Source organism: Podarcis liolepis (genome assembly GCF_965112155.1).
Source record: "Podarcis liolepis genome assembly, chromosome: 2".
Lineage (NCBI taxonomy): Eukaryota > Metazoa > Chordata > Lepidosauria > Squamata > Lacertidae > Podarcis > Podarcis liolepis.
The window spans coordinates 73,939,383-73,962,213 of record NC_139555.1 but is presented as its reverse complement, the minus strand read 5'-3'; the positions used below and the strand labels follow the sequence as shown (position 1 = coordinate 73,962,213).

The window sequence follows — 22,831 nt, the reverse complement described above, 5'->3', positions numbered from 1 at the left end:
CGCCCCAGCCCCTTTTTGAGAGCGCCTTCAAACGCTCCACATACATCGCCTTGCGATTTTTTGCCACAGCCCTGTGAGGTAGGTGAGTGTATTCATCGACATAATGGGTGGGTGCCCTGGTGGAAGATAGTGGGGCAGGGGAAAGTAAGTTAACTTCCACCGAGAGTTTTTGCAAAGGTGCCAACTTGAATACAGAATTGGAGGGGAGGGGCAGGTAAGCCCCGCCCCGCAGAATCGATCACATGACGCGGTTCACATACACAATTTGAAAGGTATTGCCCATTAACTTTGGGGACCCTAGTCCCCTCATTTTATTTGGCTCCTATGAATCTTTGGGAGCCCATCAATCTATTGTCCTTTTCAGAAAATTTCCTACAATCTGAGGGCTCCTAAAATGCGCCCCTGGTGCAGAAGAAAGGATATTGGATTACTCCCACCAGACCTTTGGATAGCTTTTGCTGAGAAAAGTTCTAGCTCTTGACTAAGGGCGCAAGTCCTTTGGGGGAAGTAAGTTCTGTTAAAAGCCAGCGGAACTTACTTTTGCATAAATATGTAGAAGTTTCAGTTACCGTAATCACTTTCTTTATGCTGTATTGAACTCCTGCCCCTTCCAAAAAGAAAAGGGGCAGAGTTCAAGTTTAGGCTTAACCAGGAGGCAGAATACTAACACAGCAGCATATTTTTATACTCGCTTCACCTGCCATAGCTCTCAGCCTGTTTACTGAATATCCTATATTGAGTTTTTAATATGCAGTTTGATTAGTAATATGTAGAAATATGGAGTTTAAAATTAAGGCTCAGAAACGCAGGGTCAGACGAGTGGTGTAGTGATAATGAAATTAAGCCATTATCCTGAAATTAATGCTTAGCATGTTGTCTAGTACTTCAGAGCATTCAAAGTGCTTCACACGTTACCTTTGTTGTAAAACCTTACAGATGCCTATAAATTAGTATTGTTTGGCACCAAGTGGCAAGTAGTTCCAAGGGCAGCACTCACCTGAACCTGGATTTCTTTGGAAGGAGAAATCACTGGAATCCTACAGCATTTTTGTCACATGTGAGTTCATTAGCAAGCTAAAGATGGGTGAAGGCAGATAGCATAATAGTCTTACTAAACAATAATAATAATTTTATTATTTATAACCTGCCTATCTGGCTGGGGTGCCCCAGCCAGTCATGCTCTTACATCACTACCCAAAGAGCATCCCCAAACGGTACCTTCCAGAGCTCTAAACTACAACTCTCCTTTCTGTCTCAATCCAAGCTACATGTGACATATGTTTAAATAAACATAATTAGTTATGCTGAGGTAGCAGGAGCCCCAGGCTCATGGTTTTCTCCTGAAAAGCATCCACTTCTATTTGCCCCCGACGGTGTTGTTTGCAATAAACAGAACTTTTGGAGGTAAGCAGCCAGGAAGTAGCAGTTTTCAGCACACACACAAAAACTGATATAAAACTCCAATCCAGAAGTGGGCCCGTACCGCTTTTTCTACTGAATAGTTTTTGTTAAGGGTGCTGTAAACTATAGCTCTGTGAGGGATAAACTACAGTTCCCATGATTTTTTGGGGGGGGGGTTAAATCGTGTGGAGTCAGTAGGCATGCTTGTTTAAATACATGACTACGTGTCCTATGTATTAGGCTCTCAGTCAGATTCAAACTGGGTTCTTTGTTGCTTTACACACACAGACCTAGATAACGTCATCCTTGCTGGGACAGAGGATGGTGGCTTAAAAATAAACCATCATCTTCAGCTATTTCATAGCTTTTCCAAATGTTTTACCTGTAATTTCCCCTTTAAAAAGGTGTGGGTGGTCACTGATCATTAAGGGACTTTAAGCAGTCACACTGGTCCCCTCAAACCTCTTTCTTGTCCAAATCCACCTCCTTCAGAGCATACTTTGCCTGATTGCAAATGAAGGTTGAGGGGCTATTAACTGGCTTGCCAAATGTAATAAAATCTAGCCAACTCATGGTTGATGCTACATTTTAATTGAGAACTTCCTGGCTCACAGCCCACATTTTTAGCCACTACATCAACTACCTTCTCATCTGTGTATAGCCAATTTTACACTAGTAACACTTTAGAAAAAGGAAAGTATTGCTGCATATATTTCCAGATGCAATTCTTATATCCCTGGAAGGCAGATCGAAAGCCTTCTTTTCCTTACTGAGCACAACAACCTACAATAAACTCCTACTGCATTTATTTAATGCATAATGGTTTTCACAGTACATAACCCTTTGAGATGTAATTCCTTGTGACGCTTCAACTCTCTCCTAAATTATTTATAAATTGAACTTTATGAAGCAGAGATTGGTGCACTTAAAATGGCCAAAATGTCTGCACTAGACGTATCTTCCTTTCAGTTACCCCAGTCAATCAGCAAGCCCTCCTGTACTCCTTGTTCTTTCAACCATTGCCCGTACCATAGAGATAATCAGCAGGAAGGGAATATTGGTGCCTAGACTCTGGGCTCATCCATACTGTTGTTTACCATGGATAGTTAAGATTCCTGTACCTTCATTAATTATGGGTTGTCCATATAATGTTTTTCTCTAAAACACTTCCTTTCCGCACTTTCCTCTCCCTCAGTCTGGATTTTCTCATGTTCTCGTGTTTCTCGTATGGCTGCAGCTGGTGTACCAGATGAAACTGGCAAAATCACTCCTAGCCACAGAGGTCACTTCAATGTATCTATGAGTACCTCCAAGATATACACCTGCTCCTTTGGGGTGGGATGCAACCCCATCCACAACAGGCAGCTGGCCTGTCTTCTGGACATAGGAACTACCTCCCCATATGTCTCCTCAGGGCCCTCATCCAGTCCACCACTGCATTAAGACACTGGTCCAGGGCTTGCACAGGCTCTCCTGATTCAGATGTTATGGACAAATAGAGCTGCATGTCATCAGCATCCCTATGGCACTGTGCTCCAAAATTGTTAATGACCACTCCTAACAGCTTCAGATAGATGTTAAGCAGTCCTGGGGACAACACAGTGCCTTGTGGAATACCATGGCACAGGTGTCAGGGAGCTGAAGAGCACTCTCCAAATGGTACTGTCTGCACTTGACTGTGCAGGTAGGAATAGAACCACTGTAGAACAGTGCCTCCGATACGCATCCCACAATCAGAGGATACCATTGTCAATGGTATCGAAAGCTACTGAGAAGGTTGTACTTCCTGTCCGCCTCCTAATACAGATCATCCATTGGGGTGATCAGGGCCTACGCAGTCCCAAAACCAGATCTAAACTCAGATTGAAGTTGATCTAGATAACCAGTGTCATCCGGCAACACTTGTGGTTGCTCTGCCACCACCTTCCCCTCAAAAAGGTTTTTGGAAACTGCCTAGTAGTCATCACACATCACCGGCTCCAGGATGACTTTTGAAGCAGTGGCTGCAACACTGCCTCTTTAAGCATGGTTGGCCCCACCACATCATGCAATGATGCATTTGTAATACCCTGGACCTGACTTTCCACACCATGGCTTTAATCAGCCAGGAAGGGCAGAGGTCCTTGCAGATCTTCAGTAGATCTTCAAATGAATGTTGCACAGCCGAAGTCCTTTGATGGCACTATAGCTATGACAGTGCATATCCTATTACCCTAAGTTCTCAGGCAGCTTCCCAAATTCATTATGGTTGCATGTTGTGTTTCCCAGAACCTCTTGAGGTCACTGTCCTCACTCAGTACTGCAGCACTTGCTGTGCCATGCTCTGAATTTTAAGTGTCATCCCATACTCGCTGTGTGCAAGACTGAGTGTTTGTTCTAAAGAGTCATGTTCACACAGCGCCCAATTTCCAGTTCCATTGGGTGGGTGGGTCTGCGCAGGCCTCTTAAAAGTTCTATTTCTCTGGAAGGGTACAGCTGCTTGCAATTCTCATTCATTTCATGTTGTTCAGCGTGCTTGAAACACCAGGCAGAACAAAGAATATGTAGCAAATCCAATCTGACAAATATCGCATATCCACTGAGCGTAAGATTTTTAGTGCTGGGTGCAGCAGGCATAGCAAGAACAAAGATAGCATTTTATCTGTTGATAAAGAAATACATTCTCACCCATCCTATGTAGCACATCTATGCTGACATTGCAAGCTACTAGTGTAGAAAAGGCAGGTGTTTCCCACTGATTGCAAGCATATACAGTTCTTTCAGAAGCCTGAATAAAAATGGTGATCCCACTTAACTAGCTCTTAACTAGCCATTTACAGATTCAATAGCCAGGTTATATGCAATGTGATACTATGTTTTTCATTCCTCTGAGGGTCAATGTGCTCCTTTTATGTGTAGTAGATTTCCACTGAGAAGAGTAATACCTCAAATGTTAAAAACCTTACTCAAGGCTTATTGTCATTCAGATTCAAATAAACCCCCATTATCTTCCCTGCTCAGGGTCAATGCTTCCTTGAGCAATTACTCCTATTTAATTTTTACACATTGCACTATTGTAAGCCACTGAATAAGTTTATCTCCAGCAGCTCCTCTTTGTTACATGCTGAACTAGTTAAGAGCAATGCCCTGAAGAAGAGGAAGTAGCAATGGAAAGCAGAGGACTATAACAAGTATAAAATAGTTTTAGGCAGGGCCATCTCTTTCCAACTTTTGTTGGTTGCCAAAATAACAGAGATATTTGTTTGGTATGTTAATCACAAAGAGAATATGGGCACATGTCCCATTTGCAGGCATTGAAGTTTCTGCATATTATTGAACCTGATGTAGGCAGGATGGCAAAAGTTAAGTAACACTAAGCTTCTATCCCAATTTATGAAAACAGTTGTTAAAAGTTAAGAGTTTCAGTTGGTTCCTTACGTGGCTGACTAAAATCAATGTTAGCATATGCAAACCATCTGCATAGTGAAGATACTTGATCTATCAATGTGATGACCGTTCCAGTCGAGTCAGTAAACTATAATAGTACATATCCCCAGCCCCTAACAGGAGTGCTCCTATTTAGGGTTCCTGAGAGCCAGAGGCAGGAATCTTGTAACACTGTTTGGGACTCTCAGGACTAGCCACCCTCTTCCTCCAACAAGGCTTTGCTGCTGCCTTTTGTAGGTGTGCAGTTCACTTAGGATACTTACTCAGAAGATCCAGGGGGCAGACTGAAGCATTTTCCATCTAGGTGAATTCCATCTAGGTGAATGACAAAGAGCTGCAGCAACAGACTGGCTGAGGACTCTGTTTCAAGGAGCATGTTGGAGCCTTCTCTACCAACAACCCCACTTCTGAGTGAGAATCCTTCCCTGGAAATATCATCTGGATTTTAGCTCTTATTTTACTCCTGGCCAACAACTCAAAGTAGGAGGAATGGCTTAAAGCTTGAGAGTAGAAGAGAATTACTCTGAAAACCAGATTGGATGCTAATCACTTTTAGGACTATTCTTGAAATGTATTTGTTGGTTTTATAACAGTGAACTGTTGTGACTTCTCCTAAAGAATCCTAGGAACGTCGTTTATTACAGGAATCTCCCCATTTATGCAAGGGTTGTGTTCTAAGTTTCTAAAAAAACTAAGTTATAAAATTAAGCTTATACTTTTTCTGTTACATACTAAAAAGGCCATGTTTTTAAGGACCAATTCATATTTTTGTAGCAGATAGACAGATTTGCATGTGTACAGGAGATACACAGTTGGCCAGTGGAGCTGGTCAGCATGTGTATTCATACTGCACATCCACCGGGATGTGCTTCCGGCTCCAGATTTTATTGTGCTTGCAGCAGTAAACACAGAAAAGAATGTAGTAGACACATGTCATGGCAATTAGCTGTAACTGGCTACAGTTGTCAAATACAGTTTGTCAAATACACGCCATCATTTAAAAGCACTGATTTTATACAGCAAACATATTGTCATGTAATGTCCAAAGCAGGCACTCTATCCATTATTTTGCTCCTAGCATTCCATGTTCCTAACTGGAATCTGGCTTGGTAAAATAGTGATCTAATGTGCAGGAAAGAAAATGAAGCGTTGGACTTTGTATCCTGTGCACTGCTGCCTAACTAGCATTTTAATAATTATCTTGAGCATCTGGTGCTATTTAACCCTGCCCCCCTCCGAGCTCCTTTGAATCTTGGCATTCTTTCCAGTTCTAGGCTGCCTCTATGAGTAAGAGCCAAAGTGCAGAAGACAATTCCTATCCATGTCATTTTGCAACTAAGAAGTCCTAGAGACATTAAGTAATAGTCAATTTTACTCACAGTAAATTATAATTTCACCATCCCTCAAAGAGCACACCACTCCCAGTGAGGCTGTGAGACAGATCCAATCCTAATGTGCAGCACATTCACTCCATCAGTATCTCTTTTCAAGTAAGAGTACTTGTACCACAACCAGAAATAGTTACCCATAAAAGGTGAGTAGGAGTCAGCTGGAAATGCATGAAGGTGCTAGATGAATGAGAGACCCAAAGACAGGCCATTGGCTCCTAAAGAACTAAGATAGGATAGACACCATGCTAAACTAACACCAGCACTTAGACCTGAAAGTTAGCAAGAACTATCTCTGTAGTGTCCCTACTTCGCAGGGGCTCAGCAATGGAATTTAGTTTTCAAAGCAGAAACTCACCAGACAGATCTATCCTTTGCTCTATAAAGAACAGCTACCTACTACTTTGTACTGTTAGCTTTCAAACCACTCACAGTCTGCACCGTGACACGTCATCCACAAAACTCTGACCCCACTGAGGATATTCTACTCAGAGATGTCTGAACATACGTTTGCTGTGTCTTAGTAGGCAACTAAATTGCTTTAATCTCAAAGGAGAACCTTTTATTTCATTCGTCTCAGCAGTTAAAATAAATTCAACCTGAACAGTTTGGTGTGCAAAGGAATTAGGATGGCAATCACCTGAACATATTTTAAGGGGAATTTATTAACGTTTAGTGCAAGTTTACAATACCTGAGGTGGGATGTTGCTTTAAAAAGGCATGTGAAGTCTTCTTGGAGTGGGGGGGGGCATGCTTAGTAGTTGTGTTGTAGTAGTATCACAAATATGCCCAAGAGCTGTTATCAGGCTTTTAATTTGTGAGGCATCATAAAGCCAAAGGCAGTGGCTCCTTTGTAGTAGGTGCTTTGAAGTCTTTGGCAACAGCGAGGCCTCTTAGTCTTAATTTGGAAAAGTCTTCAGAGGTTGAGCATCCTCTGAGTTGGAGGGGGAGGGATCCTGTTATCAGCTAAGAATAGATCAAGCTACATTTGCTCACATGGATGAGCAGAGAGTAAGCTGACCCCAACACACAGGAATGTATAGGGGAAATTTCCATCTTCTATGACAACTAGCAAATAAGCATGTACAGTCATACCTCAGGTTGCGAACGCTGCGAGTTGCGCGTTTTCAGGTTGTGGACTGTGCCGAACCCAGAAGTACCAGAACGGGTTACTTCTGGGTTTTGGCGCTCGTGCATGCGCAGAAACACAAAATGACATCACGCGCATGCGCAGAAGCGCCGAATTGCATCACACGCGTGCGCAGATGTGGCGCTGTGGGTTGCGAACGCTGCGGGTTGTGAACATGCCTCCTGCACAGATCACGTTCGCAACCCAAGGTATGACTGTATGCTGCTTCAAGGCAAGGCTTTCTTGCTCCACCCAGTCTCTACCTAGCATGTGTGTGTACACATACACCCAACAAGATCTGTACAAATTATTTATTGACCTTTAGCAGTTGTGCAACACTAAAAAAAAGTATCCCTAAACAGCTTATGACACCAAATAGAAGCAATCAGCCACAACCCTGACATATGAGCTACATTCCCTGAAAACCTTGTAGCATCGTTTCCCCTCTATCCCGCACCTCCTCTTTCTTGGGTGATCATCTATGTAACACTAACAAAACAAAATCACCCGCAACCAGCCAACTTGTTACAGCTGGGTTCCCAAGGCATCACAATTATCACCAAAAGTTAAATGGAACAGACATTTAAACATAGTGCTTTTCCAAAGAAAAGAAAAGAAGGAGAAAAAGAAAAAAAGAAAGAAAAAGAATTCCCCCAAGTCCCTCAAAGGCCTCCTGGCCAATTTCATATATATTTGTGTTTGCTGTGGTTTGTTCCTGTTCAGATCTTCCAAACAAGGACACACACTCTCTTCATCTTATTGGGGTGCCACAATTCAGCACGACAGCCCACTTAGTTGCCTTCCACCGATGGGCAAGTTTGAGGAGATCCCTTCCAAGAAAGAGGAGAGCAGTAAAACAACATACATGTAGAAAACACTCAATCCTTAAAACAGGAGTGTACACACCAGTTGAAGTAGTCAGCTGATGATGGAGAAGTGCGGCCTCGATGTAACATGGGCTGCTTGTGCTCCTGAAAGAAGAAACTGGTGCTGAAGTTGCATCATTGTCCAGAGGGATCAGTTCTTAAAAATGGGGCAAGAGGCTGACAGCGATGTGCAGATCAAGTTCTCCAGCCACAGTCACAACAAATAGCTTGAAAACGGTGTCACTCTGCTCCATGTAGCCTTGTTCCAATATTTCTGCAGGATTCAGACAGTCAAGCCTGGAGCAGTCGTAACAAAAGCAGCCTCAAGAGCAAGCAGGGAGAAGCAATTCCCTGTCAACAGTCAGCAAGTCCTACAGCCCTTTTAAATATGGAGAAACGGATTCAAACACACAGCACCCCAGCGGCATGGCAAAGGTTCAGTCTTAATTCTTTTCCCAGAAGAGATCGGCAGGGCAGGGCAGATATACAGAGTACCGCAATCACTTCAGCTCACCGAGGAAGTTCAGGAGTGCTTTGTGGAACTCCTGAGGCTTATCAAGGTAACAGGCATGGCCAGCTCCAAGGAGCATGACAACTCTGGATTTGGGAATCTGTTGAAGGCTCTGAAGAGACTGAGTGCCCAAGCCAGTATCATGCTCTCCATAGATAATCAACGTTGGAATCTAGAGAGATCAAAACATTAACACATCAGTAATGTTCTAATGGGCCTGGTGGAAGTGAGCATGGGAAGTACAATCCCTGGAGCACTGCGGATGAAGAAATGCCATACTTTTATGTATGGGCACTTGTGGGCGCTTCTTTGAAAGCTCTGCTGGAAATGTATTTGTAACATTTCTGGGCTTCCTTTCCAGCCAAAGCAAGCGCTCAAGATGACATACAAAAGCACACATAAATCAGAACATTAAAGAGCAGCAGATTGAAAACTACTATAAGGCTATGCACCCTTATAATATACATTTTAGCTGAAAGTGAAAAGGTTATAGGGGCCAATCATCAGCTTGGTAGGAAGTTTGAGATTGGGATTTACAATTGCAGACGTACTATTCCCCCTCGATTTTCTCACCTGATGAGAATAATAATAATAATAATAATAATAATAATAATAATAATAATAATAATTTATTATTTATACCCCGTCCATCTGACTGGGTTTCCATAAAGCAGCAGCTCATACAATATTCAGATATGGAAAGGCATATATATATATATATATATATATATATATATATATATATATGAGTTAACTGAGATAGGACAGCCAGTGTTTGATGCACCACTGTCCCATATGGTCAGCTACATACCATGCTGTATACATCATCTGGACTAACACAATGGCCAAGCGACTGGCCACAGGGCTTATTTCCACCAGCTTCTTTCTTTTGTGATTATGAAGCCAGGGTGATTGCTATGCCTGGCAACGCTCATCATCACTTCACTTTTGCAAAGCTCCACATCTCCTTCCTAATTATGCATTTCAATGTACACCAAATAAATCTGATTCAACAAGTGTGCCTGTTGCCAAGATGCAAAGCAGAAAGTCTACCTAGAGACCTTCAGGCAGAAGAGGATGTTGGGAACCAAGTATCTCCCAAAGGAATACCTTATTACAAACTTACATGACTGCACGCTCATGTGAGGAGCGACTTGTTTTGTAAAAGGCTTTATTTGTAACTGACTAAAGGGACTAAATGTACAAAACGTGTTGGCACAGAAGAAAGATGTACAAGAGTAGCAAATGAAGTGCCCTCCAGATGCTGTGGACGACATCTCCCATAAGCCCCAGTTAGCACGGCCAGCGGTCAGGAATGTTGTCTGCAACACCCGATGGGAACCACAGTGGCTGCCTCTTGCTATAAGGAGTAGGTAGGCCAGTGCAACTGAGAGAAGAACCCTGTTCTCATTGTAATCTGGGTGGAGTCCTGTGCAACTTCTGCTCTGCAGAAGCGTTGCACCCAGAATCAGGCGGATGAAACAAGAGAGCATACATTTCCGTACCTAAAGAAACTGTTTCCATATACAGTGGTACCTCGGGTTACATACACTTCAGGTTACATACACCTCAGGTTACAGACTCCACTAACCCAGAAATAGTACCTCGGGTTAAGAACTTTGCTTCAGGATGGAAACAGAAATCGTGCTCCGGTGGCGCGGCAGCAGCGGGAGGCCCCATTAGCTAAAGTGGTGCTTCAGGTTAAGAACAGTTTCAGGTTAAGAACGGACCTCCGGAACGAATTAAGTTCTTAACCCGAGGTACCACTCTACAGAAGAGTTAATACTGAGGCAGCAAAAGGCAGAGACAGAATGGAATGGTGGGAAAGATGACTAACCAGGAACAGAGGCTGTATTAAACTAACTTTTACTCAGAGTAGAACCTTTAAAAATAATGTTAGTCATAAGCATTGATTTCAATGGATCTACTCTGAGTAAAAATGGTTAACTAAAACCCAAGGAGGCAGAAAAGCCTGGAAGCTGTTCAAAGTTACTGAACTCTGTTATTTTCCTGAAATTTCTTATCCTTAATCCAGTATGTATTCCATTCCCCGCCCCCTGCAAAAAAAGTCAAGCAGGCCTAAAGCTTCCTTCTAAACAATGTAGGTCAGCTTCCCTGGGATGCCAGATGTTATGCCAAATTCTGTACCTGCTGTGTGTACACATTATTGGTTATACACAGGTTCCCTTCAAAGCATGAGAGATGCACTTGTGAACGAAGACTAGGCTGACATTCACTTTTTCCGCTCCACCACTAGAATCGTGTGCTAAGACTTGCCCCCATTATATCTTTATCAAATGAGCTCCAGGCCACAACATTAGAAGGGACACCATGACACAGCTCCCTCTCTCTTACCTTGACCTGCTGATACTGCTGAGTAGTGAAGTCCTTGGTGCCTACAGGTGCAATGGGCACAAAGCCCTTCAGCTGCTCCCCACTAGCCAGAAGGAACGGAATAGAATAGCGACCACTCATGGAAGAGCTTATCAAAACAGGCTGCTGGAGTCCCAACTCCTTGAAGACTTGCTGCAGGAAAGCAACACGGCCTTGTGCTGTCTCAACAGTGCTGGAGCTTGGGGACTCCCCATAGCCTGTTGAGAAACAGAAGGAACTGGGGTAATTAAGACAGCCAGGACACACACAGGCAACAATCAACATGCACTGGTGGAAAAACATGAGACTGATTCCAGCTACTAACTTTACCAACCGATCCCCATTGCCCAAAGTGAAGAAAACTATGCCTTGCACAAGCTCAGGCCACTATCATCACTTTGTTAAGCACACAGATCTAGGTTCTTTCCTCAAGAGGATGGTTTTCCTCTGTCCAATCCTGTGGACAATCAGGGTCTTAGGAAGGTTGCAGAGACAGAGTTAATTGATCTTTGCCAGTGGTGGTTTCTTTAGTTAGTTAGTTAGTGGTTAAGAGGGTGAGCCATGAGCCAAGCGCCTTCCATTTCAAATCAACCAAGTAATCTATAAGGTTGGTCTCCTGCAAGTCACAGCCTCTCAGTATTATGGGAGCAATATTATTGAATTACCTTACAGTGCTATGGTAGGAATTACCAACATATTTGATTCCTTCTCTCAAAAATGCAGTGATTATGAATGCTAAGCATCATTGTCATTTAAAGAACCTGCACCAGCGTTAAGTGTGTGGGGTGGGGGGAGAAATCACTCCACTAGCACTGAGGTTTGCTGCAAAATGCAGAGCTGAGTTTAGCTCCTATGAAACGAAGACTCAAGGAAGCTGAACATTCAAGGAGAGATAACTACATGGCTTTGCTGCTAAACCAACTAATTTTCATCCTGAACTTACTAGCAATTACTTCTGGCTTCCTTTGGAGAAGATGCAGCGATCTGTCTAAAATTTATACCACTAAGCAAAAAGAACCTTCAACTCATAGGTCACTGCTTACTGCTAATTAGCAGCCACCTTGTGCTCTAATGCAAGCCAAACTTATCTAGGCTAGTTCTGTCACATCTCCAAGGCAATGAGTAACTATGACAAAGAATCCCAGAGCAGGGACCAAGCATTGCCCTCTAGTGAACAGTGTTGCCTGAAAGAGGAATATATCCAAGAAAGATGGGCAGTGCTGTTTTCCCTTGTCTCATTCGTCACAGACCTTACAGCACCCTGAAATGATGGGAGCTGTAGTCCAACAGCATCTAAGGTCCTAAGATCAAAGAACACTGAAAGCATCATTGGAATCTGGTGGCCTCATGGAAGATCTTCTAGGCAATCATTTGCCAGCCAGAAGTATAACTGGCTTATTCATGGCCATTGGGCTAAGCTGTCTGGGAATGGTGTGAGTTATAGTCTAACAGCTGGGGAACTCAAGAAAACTTCCTGACTTTGTACAGTACTTCAGTCACTTTTCCCCCAATGTGATTGATGGGACAGGGATTTTGGCAGGTCCTTTATTTCTGTGGCATACATGTTGTGAAGGAGTTAAGGATCCCTTTACCACAGTGGTGGCCAAACTGGCCCGCCAGCTGTTTTGGGACTACAATTCCCATCATCCCGGGCCACCGGTCCTGTAAGCTAGGGATGATGGGAGTTGTAGTCCCAAGTTTGGCCACCACTGCTTTACCAGTTGTTGGCCTCCATCTGCCTTGAGAGGCAATGGAGTGTGCCTCTGGGGTGAAGTCAAACCGCTGCATTAGCAGCACCAAAGTAACCTCCCCAGGGTGCAAGCCTGGGAAGTGTGTGTGAAGGTCTTGGGCTGCCCAGACAACAAGACCCTCCTCTCGGCCTTGCTGATGTGGTCCAAAGGACAGCACAGCACTACGTTTGGCACCAGCCTGGCTACAGGAGTTGCCAGAATGAGGCGTACAAGATGCCATTCAACTGTCTTAGGGATCTACTCCTTAGCCTTTTCTTCTCCAGAAGATGTCCCACAAAACAGAGAAGGTTTAGGACCAGAGTTTTCCTTGTCCAAGAAGGGCTACCTTCCCAGACTGACTAGCCCAGTCTGCCCCTCACTTCCTCTACATGAGCAGAAACCGCCGCCTTGACTGTTGGAGCCACTATATCAATTCGCCAAAGCTTGTCTTTGTATGGAGGGAAAATCCCAAACTCACTGAGGGTTTGAGACCCATCAGCTACCCTCACCTGGTTAGATGGCCAGTCAAAGCTGCTCCTGGGCTGTGGCTGCTGTTGCATGCTGACAGCTTCTAGGAGCCTCAGTTGAGAGCTGAGTACGGAGTGGGGACCAATGATAGACAAACTACCCCAGGAGAAGCATGACACGTCCCCCCCATGAGGTACAGTGGTACCTTGGGTTACGAACTTAATTCATTCTGGAGGTCCGTTCTTAACCCGAAACCGTTCTTAACATGAGGTGTGCTTTTGCTAATGAGGCCTCCTGTTGGTGGTGCGCAATTTCCGTTCTCATCCTGGGGCAAAGTTTGCAACCCGAGGTACTACTTCCAGGTTAGCAGAGTTTGTAATCTGAAGCGTTTGTAACCTGAGGTACCACTGTACTACCTCTCCCCTAACACCCTTACACGCCAAACCTTTACCCCTGCCCCAGTTATGTGGGAGTAGTTCAGTGAACACAGTAAGTGGTGCTTTTTCTTACACCTTTGCTCACTGTCAACTAAAGTGCCAGTGATGAAGTTAGATACACACATTTTTATGTTATTTCTCCCTGATGAACTGCAAGAGCACATAAAGCTCCAACATGGGTAAGTCTGCAGCTTATTCTCACCAGGCAAATCAATGGCTATTGCACGATATCCATTCTCAGAAAGTAAAGCTAGTGTCCCCAATTCTTCCCAATTTTTGGAATTGAAGGACTGACCATGCAGGAAGATCACTGCCAACCTGGGAAAGGAAACAGAGTGTATAGTCTATTTGCAAATGAAGAAACAAACAACAAATACAGAAGTAATGATAGGTTGGATGGGGGTAGGAAAGCAGTACAGATTTTCTGAAAGGGAGGGTATATACGCACTCCAGCACTTCTGAGCTACACACAGCCTAAAATTAAATGTAAATGAGGAAGAGAGTTCACACAGTAACACAGGACTGCAGCAAAGGATATACACATATTTAAGGTACAGTGGCATAGTAAACAGTACTCAGGTTCTCCAACACAGAAAAATGAAAGTAAAATATTTTATAGGTGTGGGTATTGGGAATGAGGATTGCAGATCGTCACCATTGATGTCACCAGCGCTCACCAATAAGAACTCATGTCAAAGAAAGTGAGAAATTATTACATTATATGACTAACAGCAAGGATTTTGTTAGTGAAATATTGGAAAGAGAAAGAATTTCCTCATCTGAGGTAATAGTTTACAAAACTTTGGGAACTGGCAGCTTTACATAAAATTATCTAGTTGCTTTGGGTCTGACAAGGGTGGAATCTATCTATCTCTTTAGTGCTGAAATATCGTGCTTGACAGCTGGGAAAATGAGATTCTTTACAACAAATGTGCTAGCTGAGGAAAAAGGTGTTTGGATCTTCTGCAATAGCGTACTAGGACTTGCACAATAAAGCTACCACCTGAAAAGTCCAATAGGTTAGCACAACAAACATAGGAGGAAAACTTCAGCATCAGCAAGACTCAGCAGGCTATTGCTACGTTGAACATTTCTGCACTTTGCTGGAAAGAAACAAAAAGATCATCTTTTGGCACCTCTGAGTGGAAAAGTAACTGAAAATCCAAAATGTATTTATTCTCCCAAGTGCTGAAGGATCATTTTTAACAGCAGAAGTGCAGCTACCAGGATAGTTTTAATTCAAAGATGCATTGGATAACAGCCATCTTGGTTTAGTCAACAAGTGCTTGCGTATCTGCAGAGGCACAGAATGCACTGCTGGATCAAAGGAAGAACAATTTGTCAAAATTTGTTTTGTCTCTAGTAGTCTGATTATTGCATGAGGACACACTAGTGGAATCATAACCTAAGCTGATGCAGTTGCAAACTGTCAGTATGGACAGGCTGCCATGGAACTTGTTTATTATTTAAGGTGACAAGGGCCATTTTATCTCATTATAGTCAGAGTTTTGGGGGGGGCGGCTTACCTTTCAGTGAAGGGTGGCCCATCTTTCTGTACCTGTACAGCTTCTCTAAAGAAAACAGAGGGATTTTGCAGGACTGTCCCTGTCAAGATGGTGATGTTGCCCGTGCCTTGACCCTTATTCATTTCTTCCTCCATAGCCCGTGGCTTGGGGATGTCTACCGAGGATGTGAATCTCTCATGCTGGATTGCCGGCAGCAACAGGTAGAGGACGAAGGTGACAAGGACTCCTAAGACCAGCAGCCCCAGCCTGTTGCGGATCAAAGTCATAGTCATCTTTTCTGAAAGAGTTTGAGACAGAAAAGAAGGAAGAGAAACCACTAGGATCAGAGAATTTGAACACGGGCAAGGAAACAGATGAACTCTATACAGCACGGGTGTCAAACACAAGGCCCGCGGGCCGAATCCGGCCCGCCAGACCTCGTTATGTGGCCCGTGTAGCCCCAGCCCGCTATTAGAAGCCCAGTCGCTTCCCACCCGCCCATCGAACAGGCTGCCAACGCGACGGTGCATGCGTGCGACGAATCCTCCCGCTAACTCCAATATCATAAAGGAGATCGCTTACCCTAGCGGCCTTTTTTGAACATGCGCGACGTCGAGCGTGCAATGCGCATGCGCAGGCGGGGAAGGATTGGGGGGAAAGCCCCGCCGGTGCTGCCTCTGCGCTTGCGCGCTTAAGTGAGCTTCCGGGGAAAGGAGGCGGAGGTCGCGTGTGCGCCTCCTTCCCCGCGCATGCGTAATAGCCGGCAACCTGTCAGTGCCTGGCACATGGCGCCCGTTTGCCGTTGCTGTGGCAGCCGAGGGGCCCTGCGGGAGGCCCTGGCTGCGAGGCCTGCCGGAGGGACGGAGCCTTCCAGGAACACGAGCGGCAGCTCGGCCACTTTCTCCTCATTGTCGCCTTCCCCCTCCCCGCCGCAGCCGCTCACGCTGCTGGTGATGCAGCCCTGCGGCGGGGGCGGGGAGGCAGTGGGCGCCTTGCTGCAGCCCCAGGTGGTGCGGCAGCCACAGCCACCATCGCGGGGGGCCTCGGAGGCGCCCTCAGGCCTCATGGTCTTCTGGGCCCGGCGGCGGGGGGCGTCGCGGACGGCGACGGAGGCGGAGGCGACAGTGCCGGCAGCCCCGGCGGAGGCCTGGAGGATCTGGACGAGGAGGAGGAGGGCAGCGCCCAGTTGGGGGAGGAGGAGGAGGCGGCGGCTGCAAGAGCTGCACCTACAAAGGCTGCAGCAAGACCACCACGCAAGTGGCCAAGCAGCGCAAGCCCTGGATGTGCAAGAGACACCGCAACAAGATGTACAAGGACAAGTACAAGCGCAAGAAGAGCGACCAGGCCTTGGGGGGGGGGCGGTGGAAGTGGCGGAGGCGGAGCTGATGCAGAGGGAAGGCAATTTCAGGAGGGATGGGAAAGTGATAATAAAGAGTGGACACATAGTCCTACAGATACAACCGGCCCTTTGAGGGTGACGAAACTGCTGGTGCGGCCCCCGATGAATTTGAGTTTGACACCCCTGCTATACAGCAACTCAAATTGCAGGATTACAATGGAGAAAGGCTCAGGAAAAATTAAGGAGGCTGTGTCCAGAGTAGCCTCTCTTTGGGCATGTGGCTTTCTCTGTAACAGCATGCATACTCCAAATAAATAATAAAATGATCCCACTGGGTAGTGGTGCTTTGATCCGGGTTCAGTGTGGGAACCGTATATCCCCAAAACCTCTTCTGATTTTGTACCACAGAAACCTAGTCCTTTTGCTGAGAGGTTCAGAGAACCCAAGATACCCCACCTTGCTCAACATTAGCTACTTCAAGTTTGTCCCTGCATCAGTGATATTCTCCAAGTCTTTACAATACCTGCTGGAGCTGGGTAGGCTGAGCCCAAAAGTTGCAATTGCCCAAGCAGCTTAAGAACAATTAAGTTCTACTAATGCTTCAGCCTGCTTCTACACATTTTCAGTACATCCTCCAGGAAGAGCTCTGCTGGGTCCCATTTGCTGCAGTGCCAACTAGATGCCACTGGTAAGCCCACAACCTGGGCATGAGCACAATGGCACTCCCTCACTGTTTGCCCTGGCACTCAGAAGGGCTGCCCCTCTGATTTTACACCAGGCAAAGAAAAAAGGTGGGCTGGCATGGGCCACACTTTTAATGGGCCCCAACCAAGAGCTCTGCACTTGTGCTCCTCACCTACAGAGGGCGGAGTAAACAACTGCCTGCTTGCTCACACCATGGCAGATGAGCAGACAGTAACAATGAAAAGAAGTACAGCAGCAGCTTGAAACAATGAGAAGGTTGGGCCTGTACTAAGAGGCAGGGGACTAATGATAACTTGACTGAGAGCTCTCCAAAACCTGCAACTGACACTGACAACCTGCCATTAATAAAAAGAATGTATATTGCACCATGCCTCTTCCCCAGCACAGTGGTCAGGGTCTGTCTAGAAGGCTGGCCTATCGTGTTTTTATCAGCACACATCTGGCAAAAATTCAAAAATGCGTTTCACTCCCCAGTTTACTGGATTTCTATGCTAATGAATGCAGAAATTCAGCAGCGACTCACACTGTTATTATTGCACAGGAGACCTGTTAGTGAAAAGGTGACAACTCTATCCTCTTTTCTCTCTCCCCATTTGCAACCCACCTTTCTCATACCCGTTCAGAGGGAGCCTGCTAGGTGTCCCTCTGTTGCCTCTTCCCAATACCTTTTCCAAATCCCCCCAGTTTTTTTCAAAAATTTATTTTGCTAACTCACAACACACATGTTAAACAAGCATAATGCTATATACCTAATGTAACAAATAATACAAACTTCGCAGCCAAATGGAATAGCTAGTATCTCTAAACGGACTCTCATTCGTTGGCTTGTTTATCACTAGGCTGTTATTCCCATAGGAAACATGTTCCCATAGGAAACAAAGTTATCCTTATGCTTCTCCTTATAGTGCCTAAGGCTGTACATCATCCTAAACTCTTAGCATTCCAGTAGACATTGAAAAGGCTCATTTTTTTTTAGTAAATGCATTGCCTCTTAAATCTCCCTTTCCTTTGATTCTAACGATAATAGCTAATTCAACCATAAACTATATCCTACACTCTTAGGAGCTTTTTCTCCAGGGAAGGCAGACTGATATTTGTTCTATTTAGTAGTTACAGCTAATATTGCAGCTGTCAGTGAGTGAACCGTCATATCAATATTCTCTGGTAAAACAGCATTTTAATCATATCATTACATGCTATTACCAATGGGCAATGAAACAGGGGCAGGAATCTAACATTTGGTGGGCCCTCAGTTCCCCAGCCCTGGTCAAGAGGTCCTGTGCAGCTCACTCAACAGTGGGCAGGAAGGGGGGGGGGATTCCTGTTCCCATGAGCCCCAACCAGAATGACCAACAGTCAGGGATGACGGAAATTGCAGTAACATTTTGTGAGACAGAACACACCTTGATAAGAGGGAGGCAAAAGAGGGAAGGGACCCCAGATTCCGAAGATGTTTCAAAACGTGCTGCTGATTTTCAGCAACTGGTATTCAGAAACAGTACGGCCTCAAACTGTGGAGACACAGCACAGTCACCATAGAAAGTAGCCACTGCTAGACTTCTCCATGAATTTGTCTAATCCTCTTTCAAAGCCATCCAAGTTGGTACCCATCACCACTTCTATAATTTAACTATGAACTGCATGAAGAAGTGCTTTTTTTAATCTGTCCTGAATCTTTCAACATCCAGCTTCACTGGATCTCCGCAAGTTCTAGTGTTATGAGAAAGGGAGGAAAACTTTTCTCTAGCCGTTTTTTCCATGCTATGCATACTTCTATAAAGCCACCTCTTACTTGCCTTTTCTCTAAACTGAAGAGTCCCAAATGCTGCAACCTTCCTTCACAGGAATAAACAACTTTCACAGAAGCTCTCCCAAGATATTGCATACCTCACAAGGCTTGCGGTGATGGTAAATCTTAGCTAGTTTTCATTCCTTTGTATCAGTTACTAACTACTTTTTACTCAAAATAAAGAAGGGACAGAGATAGTCAAAACAAAGCTGCACACTAGTGAGAAATTCAAAATTGTAAGAAAGAAGGGCCATAGCTTCCTGGCTCAGATTTCAATTTATCCTTCAAGACTTATCCTTATTCACCATAACCTTTCACCAGCTACCTTGTTGGATTTTATCCAGCAGCTGGGCTGCAGATTTGCTGTCCTTGAAGATGTAGGTTTTCCCCTGGTGCACCACCTTTAACTTTGCAGGGCTCAAGACGTAAGCCCGAGCTCCTGCCTTCAGGAACTGTTGCTTGAGTGCAACGAAATGCTTCCGCCTGGCGTACGTGGCAGGGCTGAGGTCAGGAAAGAAGGATACCTTGTGTCCGTTGAACTTTGTTGTCTGGGAAGCCCACGGTGCGTTCAGTATCCTCTCCCGATGGCGTACATCTGAGAGAGTTATTAGCACTGTACTGCCACTACCCTCGCAGGCATGCTTTGCTGGGAGACGGTATGCACTTTCAATGCAGATGGGAACCTCTTTCCCATTTAAATCCAAGGCAGCTGGCATCAGATTTTCTAGGTACGGAATGAGGTTGACATCTCCAACAGCTGCTGGGACACCAGTGACCCTTAAGTTCCGAGCTCGCACTCTGTTCTCTAGGCTCTCCAGCCTGCGGTCGGCCACCAGGCGCCCTACCGCCAGTTCCCTCATCAGAGTGGAGTGTTTGACAACACAGCTTTGCGTGGACACCACCTTTGTTTCCAGAGCTTCTACCCGACGGTCCGTCTCTTCCAGGTGTTTCTCCAGTCTGGCCAGTCCAGCTGAGAGAGAAGCCAGGGCTTGACCTAAAGCATCCCGCTCAGATATTATCTGCTCCAACAGCTCTTGTATCGAATTTGCCACGGACGAAGAGAGGTGCACCCGACGGATTCTTCCACCGTCTTTCAGGAGCATAGCGCTACTATCTCTTGGGTGCCTCTGAGCCCCAGCCATTCACCTCAGCAAAGAGGAAACATTAACAACCTCAAGAAGAAGCAGAGACCATTCCTGCCGGGACAAGCACACAGCTTCCCACTGCTCCTGCCTGGTTAAGTATAGCAAGACACACCCTTGTTTACAAGCCTTTTTTTTTAACCTCCCACTTGCACACACACCTTCCCTTTTTCCCCTCCTCCAATTCCTTCAGTGACACAAAAAGGAGCATAAAGCAGGCACCTCCGATGAGGAAACCCTAACTAGACACTTGCTGAACACAGATGCAAAACTGAGTTGTCAGTTGTTATGGCAATTGTATTATTATATGCATGCCAACATCCACATCCCAGAACCCCCAGATGTTCTACTCAGCAAACTAGTCTCCCATGTAGTTGCAGCCACAGGTGCTCATAGATTTAAAAAGGAAGAAGGAAGCAAAACCAGGGAGCCCCAAAATGTCACCTGCTCCATCCCTCTTTTGGAAAACTCCCTCAATGATAACAAATAGGTATACATTTTCAATGGTCTTGGGGGCCTGGTCAAAATCCCAATAAACTAAATACAGTATAGCAGAATTGGGAAAGAAGGGAGGGCGTTCTTTGCCATGGAGGAGTGTGCTTTTTGCCGTTTAAGGTGAAGCCGCTGCAGAGTTAAAACGAAAAGGAATAAAAATTCCTGAAGTAAACAAAGAAGGGTTTGCGCGGCGCTTAGCAACAACCAAGCTAGGCTTCTCGCCTCCTTCGATGCAAAACCTTGCAGAGAGGAGGCGGGAGAGTCTCTTAGCCAACTCTGACCCCCACATCTCTCTCCCCCACCCCCTCCTGGCGGGTCTGGCCGGCTGGTCTCCCCCACGTCCGAGCTCCCCAACCCCTACAGGGAGCGCGCGCATCTCCAGTCCCTGCGCGCGACGGCGGCGGCGGCTTCTCCTCTGCCAGCCACGAGCTTTGCAGGCAGCCAGCGAGCGAGCCCGGCAAGCACTTTGCTCCCCCGCCCAGAGGACAGCCCGGCCGGCCCGTGACGGTACCTTCACTTAGCAGCCTCGGCGGCAGCTGCGTCCTGCCTCCTCCCCCGCCCCCTGCGGACACACTTCGACCCGGCTGGCTCGGAGCGAATGGCGCCACGGCGAAGCCTCCCCGCCCCGCTTCCACGGGGCCTAGCAGAAGAAGAAGCCGTCGGCCTGCGTGCCTTGCCCTTCTCCTCCAGGCGGAAGGCTACACCTAGCGGCCGGAGGAGGGACTACGCGGCGTCTTGGGCAGGAGCGACGCAGAAGGCGTGGTCGGGGCCTGGTCAGCTGCGGAGGGCGGGAGATCCCCTGCTTGCCTTATGCATATTCATATGCATGGCTGCTCATGAATACACGATGATCGCAGATTGCGATGGCAAATTAGGAACTCTGTGTGTGTGTACGTGTGTACCCCACAGTAGCTTTGGGCTGTGCCAACTCATGCATCCAAAACTCCAAGTGAGTGCCCCCCCCCCAGCCCAAATCTGCCTTGGGTGCAATGACACTGTCAAATGTGACTTATTATTAATTGCACTTATTCTTTAGTACTTTTTGCAAAAAGTAAAAGCGACTTACAACCTGAAGTCCAGTTGTGATGGTGGGGTTCAAGATCTGCTATTATTTCTGCAGCAGGGTGCCTGCATCCAGCATCAGCAAGCCACCCAATGAGCAAGAAAGGGGTGCTTTTTAGCAATTGAGACGCTCATCAGAGTGAAAGGAGGTGAATTGGCCACTGAGGATTGGCTCCTAAGGACATTCTGAAGAAGGTGTGCAGGAAGAACACTAAGGAGGGGCAGTTCTGTGTGCTCCAAAGTTCAGCATTTAAGAACCCTGGAATTATAAGATGCTCCAGTTTCTGGAAAATGGTGTGCAAGCTCTGTTAACTTGCAATGGGACGTCAAGAAAAAACAGCTTAAGTCACCCAGAAAGAAGACACTGGAGCACTCAAAATCACTTGCCCATGAATTGTTAAATTGTTATTGTATAATTATAGGGTAAGATTATACACTGATTTTAGAAGGTTGTATAATCTTAAATGTTCCCAGGATTCTTTGGTGGGAAGTAATATGCCAACCTAGCAGTTTGAAAGCATGTCAAAGTGCAAGTAGATAAATAGGTACCGCTCCGGCGGGAAGGTAAACTGCGTTTCCGTGCGCTGCTCTGGTTCGCCAGAAGCGGCTTAGTCATGCTGGTCACATGACCCGGAAGTTGTACTCTGCCAATAAAGCGAGATGAGCGCCGCAACCCCAGAGTCGGTCACGACTGGACCTAATCGTCAGGGGTCCCTTTACCTTTACTAATATGCTTTAAATATACAATGCTCTTTAGCCTTTGTGTAAACTAATCTGCTCCCACCCACCCCCCAAACATCATACATTATCTAGCCATTAAGAAAACCTACTCTAAGATTTGCTGCTTCCAGATCCTATCTCAGGAAGGAGAAAGAGAACCAGACCCTCCCTCCCAAATGCTGTTGGTGTGCAAACCCCAAAGCTCAATTCTGGATGTCTCTTTTCGGTTTACTCAAACTGCAGTCTGTGGTTCTCCATCCACAGTCAGGTTGCCTGGTCTCCCTGGCAAGGGGTGGGTGTCAATAGGGATGAATCATCTCCAAACCCTCACTCTGGTCTCAAGTC

At 45.8% G+C, this 22,831-nt stretch overlaps 1 protein-coding gene and 1 pseudogene across 2 annotated transcripts; one reads left to right on the top strand and one right to left on the bottom strand.

Annotated features, from left to right (window-relative positions):
• Nucleotides 1–7,640: 7,640 nt before the first annotated feature.
• On the bottom strand, nt 7,641–21,529 carry LOC310699968 (uncharacterized protein). The gene is made up of 5 exons (XM_083488723.1): nt 19,393–21,529; nt 15,256–15,532; nt 13,932–14,047; nt 11,077–11,312; nt 7,641–8,893 (listed from the first exon to the last, which is right to left on the bottom strand). The coding sequence occupies exons 1-5, from the start codon at nt 20,207–20,209 to the stop codon at nt 8,711–8,713; spliced, it is 1,629 nt and encodes a 542-aa protein (XP_083344849.1). The 5' UTR covers nt 20,210–21,529; the 3' UTR covers nt 7,641–8,710.
• LOC310700903 lies at nt 16,188–18,190 on the top strand (annotated as a pseudogene). Its single transcript has 2 exons — nt 16,188–16,632; nt 18,184–18,190. The product of its transcript is annotated as an uncharacterized misc_RNA (transcript).
• Nucleotides 21,530–22,831: the final 1,302 nt, after the last annotated feature.

Excerpts from the sequence above, each read along its gene's own strand:
- LOC310699968 (XM_083488723.1), bottom strand. The coding sequence starts at position 20,209 with ATGGCTGGGGCTCAGAGGCACCCAAGAGATAGTAGCGCTATGCTCCTG. Across the intron at positions 14,048-15,255 it reads GGGCCACCCTTCACTGAAAG|GTTGGCAGTGATCTTCCTGC; the intron begins GTAAGCCGCCCC and ends TTCCTTTCCCAG. Across the intron at positions 11,313-13,931 it reads AATAGCCATTGATTTGCCTG|GCTATGGGGAGTCCCCAAGC; the intron begins GTGAGAATAAGC and ends GTTTCTCAACAG.